The 10,964-nt window shown below is 34.4% G+C and overlaps 2 protein-coding genes across 4 annotated transcripts; one reads left to right on the top strand and one right to left on the bottom strand.

The window, feature by feature from the left end:
* Positions 1 to 2,691: 2,691 nt before the first annotated feature.
* LOC114261003 (G-type lectin S-receptor-like serine/threonine-protein kinase At4g27290) lies at positions 2,692 to 7,428 on the top strand. Of its 3 annotated transcripts, none has more exons than XM_082880064.1 (7): positions 2,692 to 4,059; positions 4,867 to 5,001; positions 5,140 to 5,294; positions 5,642 to 5,852; positions 5,964 to 6,201; positions 6,278 to 6,428; positions 6,946 to 7,428. In XM_082880064.1, the coding sequence occupies exons 1-7, from the start codon at positions 2,796 to 2,798 to the stop codon at positions 7,255 to 7,257; spliced, it is 2,466 nt and encodes an 821-aa protein (XP_082736190.1). In that variant the 5' UTR covers positions 2,692 to 2,795; the 3' UTR covers positions 7,258 to 7,428. The 3 variants fall into 3 exon arrangements, with proteins under 3 accessions (XP_082736190.1, XP_082736192.1, XP_082736191.1); XM_082880065.1 differs by having other exon boundaries at positions 2,695 to 4,059; positions 4,873 to 5,001; XM_082880066.1 differs by lacking the exon at positions 6,946 to 7,428 and having other exon boundaries at positions 6,295 to 6,363.
* Positions 7,429 to 8,318: 890 nt separating this feature from the next.
* On the bottom strand, positions 8,319 to 10,123 carry LOC145796358 (uncharacterized). Its single transcript, XM_082881443.1, has 5 exons — positions 9,945 to 10,123; positions 9,653 to 9,830; positions 9,291 to 9,493; positions 9,124 to 9,200; positions 8,319 to 8,710 (listed from the first exon to the last, which is right to left on the bottom strand). The coding sequence occupies exons 1-5, from the start codon at positions 10,121 to 10,123 to the stop codon at positions 8,319 to 8,321; spliced, it is 1,029 nt and encodes a 342-aa protein (XP_082737569.1).
* Positions 10,124 to 10,964: the final 841 nt, after the last annotated feature.

The following is a 10,964-nucleotide window of genomic DNA, read 5'->3' as shown; positions in this document are numbered from 1 at the left end:
AAAGGTTACCATAAAACCTAGCATCAATGGCCATCAACTCTAGCCTTTAGGGCTAAAGTTACAAAGGTGCAAAACTCCCATGTGCATAATGATCATCAACTCTATCATCAAAAGATGATAGTTACAAAGGTTGAATAAATAAATAATATATATATATATATATATAATGCTAATTAAATAATCCAACTAGATGGGTCACAAAATGGATACGGTTATTGGGTCACAACCCGATCCACACCCAATCTAAAACATATGCACAAGACAAGTCCAGTCCAGCATAGCACAATCTAGCCCATACCCAAGACTAAGTTCAACATATGCACATACACAAGCCTAGGCCAGTTCAGACCAAAACTAAAACTAAGTCCAAGTCTAAGCCTAGGCCCAAGCTCAACTTCTATTGATATCCACTTTATGAGACAATTTTCATTCACAACTCAATAGTTTCGGCCCATCATTTTTATATTGTAATTTTCTCACTTGAGAGAATATAAAACCACCCAGACCCACCTCAACCGGCGGTTGGGTCCCACTTTAATTTCAAATTAAAGTTACCGAAAAACTATTATTTTCTAACAAAATATACATATAAGTGACGTGTAATATTTTTTCGAGTAAAATTCAAACTTTACTAAACTCAATGAGTTAAACTCAATCAATTCAGTAATTATTTTTCGTCAAAAACACTAACAGCATTATCAATTAGACTAAATTGATATAAAATTTAAAATTAAGAATCAAAATTAAGTTAATTAAAAGCAAAGGGACCAAGTGATATAAGAAAAAAAAATATAAAAACTATTAATATAATTTGTCACTAAAATTATATAAGTTAATTTTTTTTTCCCTACCATTTACAGATTTTCCCACAAATCTTTCACGAAAACACAGTTAATGACAACCCTGAGAATAAGCAGACAAAGTTGTCACTTAAAATTTCTAATTTTGACTCAATAATAGGGCCCACTTAAGTCCGATCATTGTACTATGATTATAAATAATATTCAAGCTAAATGATACTTGATCGGAATTTAAATATTGCATATTTAGCTTATTAACATACGTTTTATTACTTAATTTATTTGTATTAATTTATAATTTTATAAAATATTATATATTTTCATATATTTTAAGTGTTTATATATAAATTTTTCTATATATTATATTTAATATAATTTATATTGTATTATATTATTTTATATTATTTTAATAATATTATATAAATAATAAATATAATAAAATAAATAAATAAGTAAAATCTGTGGACGATAAAATTCGACAGACAATACATGTATATATATATTATTATAATAATAAAATGAAAAAATAAAAGTAAAAATAAAGAAACTAAACAAAAAAACAAACAAAGCAATAAATGGAGGTGGAAAATTTTCAACCATCCCCTGTCAATCTCTCTCTCTGTATATATATTATAATATGTGTGGGTGGGTGGGGGGGCTTTGAAGGAAGAAAGGAAAAAATATTGGTACTGTTTAATTTTCATATATTAGAGTACTGTGTCCATAATTATGTGAAATTAATATATTTTTTTTAAGGTAGAGATGAAATTTTGATCAAGTAATTGAGATTTTATTGTATTTAATATTTTTAGTTTTGATTTGATTTGAATAAATTGTATAATTGTTAGATTTTTTTGGTCAATAAATATTTTATTTGAATCATGTTATACAATTGTTTTTACTGTTGTGTATTCATTATTAAATGAGTCATACTTAGTAAGACAGATCGTGCATCAACCGTAGTTTAGTGGTGACGATCCGCACTAAGCGAAGATGATTTATACTTTCGGATTTTAATATACAAATCTTCTTGACAATGTATTTCTGATCAAGATACATCATATTATTCAAATTAATGATTTTCTAAAAACTAAGACAATAACTCCTGATTATAAGATTAGTGGTGGATTTAAAATCTTAAGAAATTTCTTATTTTATTTTATTAGTTTTATTATCTTAAGTAGTTTTAGTGTTATTATTTTCAAAACCAATCTTCTTAAATTACCTTAATTATTATTTTTGAATCAACACAATTCGATTAGTCCCTGAGGATTCACACCTGGTCTTAACCGCTATACTTCGGAGTAATAGTTATTACTTGGTTTTAAATAGAATATTTTGGTGCGTAAATGACTACATCAATACTTAAAATATTGTAATTTAATTATTTTATGTTTTATTTGTTTGGACGAAAAATATTTTTTATGAATTTGTTTTTTCCAACCATATTCTCGTATTTTTTATGTTTGGTGGTGGTAGTAAGACAGTAGAGTTGGCGGCGGCGGCGGCGGCGATGGTGACGATAATGGTGATTGTGTCCGTGGTGATGGTGGTGTAGTGGCGGTAGTAGTGTAGTGACATTGACAAAATTGTAGTTTAGAAAACGTTTTCTCCTTTTTAAAAGTAAAAAATATTTTATGTCCAAATAGATTAGTCTTTTTTGTTGATTATGAAAAATATTTTATGTTTGAATATTTTTTTTATTATACCAAATGTCAAAAAATAAGAAAAATATTTTTTTATACAAACAAAAGGGGCATTAGCCTCTAAAATGTACATGTAAATAAAATTAATATTTGACTGGGTGGTGGTGGTGAGAAAACGGTGGAGATGATTGGAATTTCCAGTCTTTTTTATTGGCTCCCAAGTCCAAATGAAAGGTACTAGCTTGCTAACCATAGAAAAGTCCAACTGAAGACTTACTGTGCTGTAAGAGCACTTGAGTTTTCTTTTAGAGAAACAGATGAATTCCATGAATTAGACACTACACTATCAATGGAAGGCCTCAAAATACCTTTCTTGTTTTCCTCTTTGTTTTCCATCTTAATAAACTCCAACGCAGTAGACACCATAACCAAAACTCAATCCATAACAGGCAACAATACCTTAATTTCATCTGGTGGAATCTTTGAGATGGGGTTTTTCAGCCCTGGCAATTCCCAGAATACATACTTGGGAATATGGTACAAGAAAATTTCTGTGAGGACAGTCGTATGGGTTGCCAACAGAGAAACTCCACTTGTCAATTCGTCAGGCATCTTAACAGTAATCGACCCTGGAATTCTTGCCCTTGTCAATGCTACCGGAAGTGTCATTTGGTCTGTCAATGTGACGGGATCCACACAGAACCCTATTGCACAACTTATGGACTCTGGAAACCTAGTTGTGAAAGATGCCAATGATAAGTCCGACCATTTTCTGTGGCAAAGTTTTGATTATCCGTGTGATACTCATTTACCGGGCATGAAGCTTGGAAAGAACTTTGAAACAGGCCTCGAGCGCCACCTATCCTCCTGGAAGAGCAGCGATGATCCAGCTCGAGGTGAGTTTACATACAGGTGTGATCCTCAAGGATACCCACAAAATATTCTGAACAATGGTTCTGTTGAGGTGTTCCGAACTGGGCCATGGAATGGTCTCGGATTCAGTGGGAGACCAAATCTTAAACCTAATCCAATCTACACATATGGATTGGTCTACACTAAGGCGGAGGTGTATTATCATTATGAACTCATCAGCACAGTTGTTTCAAGGTATGATGTGAGTTATGATGGCTTTGTGAAGCGCTGGATATGGGTTGATCCAATCCAGAAATGGGAAATTTACCATAGTTCACCAATAGATAACTGTGATACGTATGCACTGTGTGGTCCGAATGGTAAATGTAACATTGCAAACTCACCGGCATGTGGTTGTTTGAGTAAATTTGTGCCCCGGAACCAAACGGAATGGGGAAATGGAGATTATTCTAATGGGTGTGTTCGGAGGACACCATTGGATTGCCATAACGGAGATTTGTTTCTCAAATATTTGCGATATAAAATGCCAGACACACGGAACTCCTGGTTTGACAGGAGCATGACCCTGATGGAATGTGAGACGGTGTGCTTGAAAAATTGCTCTTGTACGGCTTATGCAAATTTAGATATAACAGGAGGTGGAAGTGGTTGCTTGCTTTGGTTTGGGGAGTTGATTGATATGAAAGAGTACAGTGAAAATGGGCAAGATATTTACATAAGGATGGCTTCCTCTGAGTCGGGTAAGAATTCATACCAAGCACAGATTAATTAGATTATACAGATGTAAGAATCATAGTTAAATATGTTGAACATTTACAATTCTTCCTCAAAAAATTCCTCTACAATACATTTCTACATCTAACTACAGTTTAGCAAAAAGAATTATTCATTTTGGTTTTTATCTTGGACTTTGATTTCTGTTGTTGGTGTATCTTGAATTCGATCTGAATGATGCTTATTACCCATCCTTGGCCCGAATGGGTGGATCCTATAGGTCTGACTTGCTATTTGTATTTGCGTCTATTTTGACCTGATTGGGTTATTTATGATGATTTTGTGAACTTCTGTAAATTGGTACTTGAGAGAGAGAGAGAGACTCTATATTGAATATAAAACATTTTTCACCCATAGACATAGGCTTATAGGCGAACTTAATCCTTGTGTGGTTATGTTTTTGTTCTGTTTTAACTTTTTTATGGCCTTTCCCACAGCAATTTCAATATATAGGAAATATTCAAAGGTTTGAAATCTGAAGTCATGGTTGTATTATATATAACTGACTTGACCATTTCTGTTAATGGATTGAGGATTCAACAGTCCAACAAGCTGGTGTCAAAGGCAAGAAAAGGGAGATAATGGCAATGACATTGGCATTGCTAATTGGACTTCTTCTGCTAAACATGAGTGTTGGATTAAAATAACAGATTACTGTTTTCTATTTTCAAAAACAGAATACAGAAATTGTAAACCATACCAAATGTGCCCACAATCTTTTAATAAATCGTTTTCAATGTTTTTTGTTTTTTGTTATTTTTTTTTTTGGATAGAACCAGTTGGCTCCAATGGGAAGAGAAGAGAGAGTATCATAGTCGGCTTGACATTAACAATTGGAATGCTGCTGATATGCCTAAGCCTGACATTGTATGTGTGGAGAAAGAAGAACAGGGAGCAAAAGAGAAAAGGTAATTGATCTAAAAATGACATTTTCTTTTCTGCTATTTTGCAGGAAGCATTGAGTGCTTGTATGACTTGTACAGTACATGCACGCCTTACCACGACAAGTTCTATTGTTTAAATCCATCATTGTTAATTCTTTGCAGGACTATTGAGACAGAGATATAACGATGACACCAATGAAAGCCAGAAAGAAGATTTGCAGTTACCATTGTTTGACTTAGCTGCAATTATAAATGCAACTGATAACTTCTCAGAAAATAATAAGCTCGGAGAGGGTGGATTTGGCTCTGTTTACAAGGTAACCTTGAATGTTAAATTGTTTTAATTAGAATATCGATGCTCAAAAACAAAAAAAGAAAAAAAGCGAAGTTCCTAAACCACGAAGTCATTTTAATAAAAAGTTATTGAGACTGAACTAAAATCTCTCTGTTTTTTTTATTTTTTTATTTTTTTATAGCAAATGCTGAGTTCAATAGATAAATTCATATTTTTGTCTTATGTATGAAAAATGCAATAGTCATTAGTAGAACTTGTAGTGAATGTGTTAGACTTGAGGTAGAAAAAGGCAGTAAATAATGAAGATGACAAAAGGGAAAGATGAAAAAAAACATGCCTCACAACTCACAAATGGTAATTTGTCCTCAGGGTTTTCTTCAAGAGGGACAAGAAATAGCCGTGAAGAGACTTTCGAGGAATTCTAGACAAGGACTAGATGAGTTCAAGAATGAGGTTATTTGTATTGCCAAGCTCCAACATCGGAATCTTGTGAAGCTTTTGGGATGCTGCATTCAAGGAGACGAGACGATGCTGATCTATGAGTACATGCCTAACAAAAGCTTGGACTTCTTTATTTTTGGTTCGGCTTTAAAGCTTAACAAGTCCATCTTTTTTATTTTAGTTTTCTTGGCATTCAAGTGGTTTTATATTTAGAAACTCTTTTCTATGTATATTAAAAAACTTTGCACAGATCGAACCCGTGGCACATTACTGGATTGGACTAAGCGCTTCAACATTATCAACGGCATTTCTCGAGGGCTTCTTTATCTTCATCAAGATTCTAGACTCAGAATAATCCATAGAGATCTCAAAGCTAGCAATGTTCTGCTAGATGTTGACATGAACCCAAAGATATCGGACTTTGGCATGGCTAGAAGTTTTGGAGGAAATGAGACAGGAGCGAATACAAGCAAAGTGGTTGGAACATAGTACGTATATATGCATGTTTTATGTTATTCAATCTTGTTTCCGTAAAATTTTTCTTCTTCTAACGTTTTATTATAGTGGCTATATGTCTCCAGAGTACGCAGTTGATGGGATTTTCTCAGTAAAGTCAGATGTCTTTAGTTTTGGCGTTTTGGTGCTAGAGATTATTAGTGGGAAGAGAAACAGAGGTTTCATTCATTCAACCCACCGTCTCAATCTTGTCGGGCATGTGAGTTCCAATCTACTAATATACATTATATTACATATCAATGTGCTATTAGACCAACATTTTAAATAGCAGTATCACAAGATGAATTTGCATGAATCACGACACGGTTGCATTGAAAGTCAAATGACGTGATCGTAATTTTTTCAAAAACTGTCCAAAAATTAGTTTTATTTTTTTTATTTATTTAAAACAACCTAGTTTGTATGAAAAATGAAAAAGTAGTTTTTTGAATTAAAAATTAAAATGATACGAAAACATTAAGTGTTTTTAATTTTTTGTCATTTTGTTTATGAAAACACAAAAAAAAAAAAAACAAAAACAAAAACAAAAATTAAAAATTAAAAATTAAAAGAACAATTGAACCGAATAAGCCCATATCGACTATGAACCGATATGGGCAGTTCTGCACTGATTTTCATTTTCATCATTAGTTCGTATTGGCCAATATTTAAAACATCGCCTTAGATTTGTTTTTATTTTTATTTTTATAATGTCATCTTCATGTTGAATTGTTCAGGCATGGACACTCTACAAAGAAGGCAGGTCACTAGAACTGATGGATGGATCTTTAAGGGACTCATGTTATCTATCTGAAATGCTGAGATCAATCCACGTGGCACTATTATGTGTACAACAATGTCCAGAAGACAGGCCAAGTATGTCAAGTGTGGTTCTGATGTTGAGCAGTGAAGGTGCATTGCCTCAGCCTAAACAACCTGGTTTTTACACTGAGAGGAATCCACTTGAAGCTGATTCTTCTTCAAGCAAAGATGCACCAAGTTCAACTTCAGTCAATGAAATCACCATTACACTCTTAAATGCTCGATAAGGAATGAAACAGTTAAGGTACATAGAAATTATTTACATAATCAGACACAATCCTTGTTATATAAAATGGGTCTCACTTGGACAGAGTTATGTTTGATTTTATAATTAATTTCTGTACAAATAGAAGAACTGAGAGAAAATATATGAAGTTGGTGTTTTGTGTCTTCCTAAATCTGTGAATTATACAACTTTGTTGTTGTTTGTGGCCATTTAATTTGGGCACAACTTGTCTGAACGGTCTAATTGAACACGTGTGCAAGACCAAGGGTCAGGTGCCCCCACATTTTTTTTAATTTTTAAAATGTTTTTTTTAAAAATAAAATAATATAAGTGCTTGTTTTGGTAATTGGCTCAAATAGTCAAAAAAATTAAAAAATTAACTTTTCTCTCTAATTTTATGTACATCTTTTTATAAAAAAATCAAAAAATTAACTAAAATATTCAACTCCCCAAACAATCCAAGATGTCCCACCAATGCCCTACCCGTGCCACGTGTCGCGTCCCCTCATTTTTTTATGAGGTCTCCTATCTCACTTTTCTATAACAGCTTAAATAAAAATTAGAGATATTAATTTATGGTGATTTGTGCTAAATGTGATAGCATTTTAATGTACTGAAATTAAGAATTTTAATTTCCTATGATTTGTATTAAAAGCAAGAATTTTTTATTAAGAGATTATGCACTTATTGTTATTTTAGTTTCTCAAGTTCTAATTTTGACATTTTAGTCCTCAAAGTTAACCAATTTCAGTCATTTTAGTCCTAAAGCTAATGTCTCTTACTTGCTGACTTCAGCTGAGGGCATTATTGGGAAAAACATCTCCACACGTGGGAAAATGTGTAGCTGGATCCTCGGTGGAAGCTTTCCCGCCCAAACTATGCAACAGAATGTGGGAGAACAGAACAAGGCAAAAAAATCAGCTAAGGGAGAAAAATAAAGTAAAGAAAGAGAAAAAAATTGATAAAAAAAGGGGAGGAAAAAAAGAAAAGAAAAGAAAAGAACCAAAAAAAATTTAAAGAAAAGAATAAAAAAATAAAAAAAGGCCTAGTCACATGACAACTTCATGGACTGATGTTAACCCAGGAAGGGGATTTCTTGGTTGTGCATGTCCTTATATTGTGGCCTTTGTTCCCACAATTCTTACACTTCACTGAGTCTTGGCCAATTCTCCTTAGCTTATGTTGTTTTCCTGGTTTGGTTGGCTCATCTGGTTCCCTCCTTCTTAGTTTCTTAGGCCTACCAAGTTGCTTGTAGTTGTGTGGAGGTAGCATTTGAGGCAACCCTGTCCTAGGCCACATCTTATAGCCATTCATTGGTTGAATCATAGGTTCATAAGCCCTTTGGTAAGATTCATTCTTGTAGTATTGAGCAACGTAAGTCTTCCGGTTCATGTTCTCTGTCATGAATTGCAGCAATGGCATGTGCACATGGGATCCCTGATAGATCCCACTTTCTACATGAACAAGTATGCTCAGTCAAATTCACAGTGTACTGATCACCATAAGGGCAGCTTATCTGGTAGTTTAGTTGGCTAAACCAGTCTGCAATACACATAGGCCATGTTTGTTTGGGCGGACTGGATTAGCATTTCCATGACTAATAGTCCTAAGACTACGAATCCGTTGGATTATGTATCCTATCTTAATAATAGTCCAGTTTAAAATAATTAGTCCGTACTTCAATTATTTAACCAAATATCGGATTAATAATTTTATTGGACTATTAGTCCAATCCCAAGCTCATGTCCACCCAAACAAACATGGCCATACTTGACTGCTCTCTGTTTTTTTCCAACACTTGTATCTTTGGGCATAACTTGCCATCATACTTCTTCACCCACTCACTCCCTTCTAATTAGCATCCTACTCTTTATGTATGTCTTCACTCTCTCAAGCAACTCTATGATTGGCTTGTCCCTTGCATCTAGAATCTGAGCATTGAAACTTTCATATAAATTGTTCAACAAAAGGTCACACTTTACATTAGTAGGAAAATGTGAGCTACTCCACTATGTTGCCGGCTTATTAGCTAACCAATCAAAAGCCTTTTCATCCTCCTCTTTTAACAACTCCATCTCTGCTGCAAACCTTTGTATTGTGGTTGCCATTGCACATCTCCACATCCTATCCTTCAGTGCTAAACCAGGAAACTGTTTCTTGAAGTTGTTGTGTAGTTGCCACACACAATGCCTATGCTCTGACTCTGGGACTAGTTCATTAAGTGCAGGAATTAAACCCTGTCAAATGGAAACCAAAATCAAGTTTTAGAAGTAAGTAAATGCTATATACAAGGTAAAAGTAAAAATTAATAATAACAAGTATTATACCTTTTGTTAATCTGTTATAAAGGCCCAGTGATGTTGCTGTTGAGGAGTAATACCCAAATCTTGGAGAACCAGCCCAATGAACCACTCCCATGAGTCCTTATTTTCAATCTCAACTATAGCATATGCAATTGGAAATAAGCAATGGTTGGGATCAATACCAATTGCTGTCAACAATTGCCCACTGCGTGTACCTTTTATATGGCAACCATCAAGACCAACAAATGGTCTACAACCTTCTAAAAGTCCCCTTTTGCAAGCCTCCAAACAAACATATAATCTCAAAAATCATGGCTTTGGCTCTCTAAGTTCCTCATCATCTGGTGCTTCCACCACTACAGTGGAGCCAGGGTTTGTCCTCAACTTTTCACAATAGTCCCAAAGATTGGAATATTGATTAGCATCAGTTCCATGAATCATTAGAAATGCCCTTTTCTTGGCTCTATAAACTTGACTTGTTGATACATCCAATTTCAAATCCTTTCTAATCCTTTGCTTCATGGCAGAGACAGGCCAATTTGGATTGATTCTGAGTTCCTCCATAAACTGTGCTAAAATCTTAGAGGTTATATTCCTATTGTTGTATGTCTTAGAACAAGTGTGCTTCTTGTTATAAGTTTTCACTGAAATGCATCCCCATCATATTTAGACACACACAAAACCCAAGGACAACCTCTTTTACACACAGCTTTGACCCTTAATTTGTTATTTCTCACCAACTTCACCTTTCTCTATTTCCTCAATGCATACTCTTTTACTGCAGCCTTGCACTCCTTGGCAGAGGTAAATATCATGCCTAACTTAAATTCAGGTTCCATCATGTCAGTTTCAGGTCTGAAATGCTTAAAACGAGCCTCTTGGATCTTGAGGTGTCATCATCAGATGAATTGTCCAAGCTCAACAGCTCATCATCTGAGTCCCCATAATCAGAGTTAATGTCACTCTCCTCATCTTCATCATTAAAGTTCAAGACCCCACCATCCCAATTTTCTCCTTGCACAATGTTTCACCCCAGACCATTCAACATCTGCATCTATGTTAGCCTCATAGAGTTTATCATCATCAATACACATGCCATATTCATCATCTATGTAACCTTCATAGTCACTTGAATCCAAGTCAGAATCATGTTCTCTTCTAGTTCCCTCATCTCTCTGGCCCTCAGTATCAGTTTCATCCCTCTGGCCCTCAGTATCATTTTCATTCATGTGACCCTCAGTTTCACCTAAGCCTAAATCATCCCTCTGGACATGACTTTCACCAACAGTAGTACTAACCCTGTCACACCCCAAGCTCCGTGACAACGCCGCACACTCATTTAAGTGAGCATGCAAGGCTAAGAGTCTAACACATTGTTGGAAAAAATGATTTTTGGTGACTTTAA

The sequence above is a fragment of the Camellia sinensis genome, chromosome 7 (genome assembly GCF_055761805.1).
Source record: "Camellia sinensis isolate YWXY chromosome 7, ASM5576180v1, whole genome shotgun sequence".
NCBI classification, from domain to species: domain Eukaryota; kingdom Viridiplantae; phylum Streptophyta; class Magnoliopsida; order Ericales; family Theaceae; genus Camellia; species Camellia sinensis.
The sequence above is the reverse complement of the archived record's forward strand: the minus strand, read 5'-3'. Positions and strand labels throughout refer to the sequence as shown.

Bases quoted from the DNA above. Each gene is read 5' to 3' on its own strand.
- LOC114261003 (XM_082880064.1), top strand. From the start codon at position 2,796: ATGGAAGGCCTCAAAATACCTTTCTTGTTTTCCTCTTTGTTTTCCATC. The intron at 5,002-5,139 runs GTAATTGATCTA...AATTCTTTGCAG, and splicing joins CAGGGAGCAAAAGAGAAAAG to GACTATTGAGACAGAGATAT. The intron at 5,295-5,641 runs GTAACCTTGAAT...ATTTGTCCTCAG, and splicing joins GATTTGGCTCTGTTTACAAG to GGTTTTCTTCAAGAGGGACA.
- LOC145796358 (XM_082881443.1), bottom strand. From the start codon at position 10,123: ATGGAGGAACTCAGAATCAATCCAAATTGGCCTGTCTCTGCCATGAAG. The intron at 9,831-9,944 runs GTTGAGGACAAA...GGCTTGCAAAAG, and splicing joins CTTTGGGACTATTGTGAAAA to GGGACTTTTAGAAGGTTGTA. The intron at 8,711-9,123 runs GTAGGATGCTAA...TTGTTCATGTAG, and splicing joins AGTGAAGACATACATAAAGA to AAAGTGGGATCTATCAGGGA.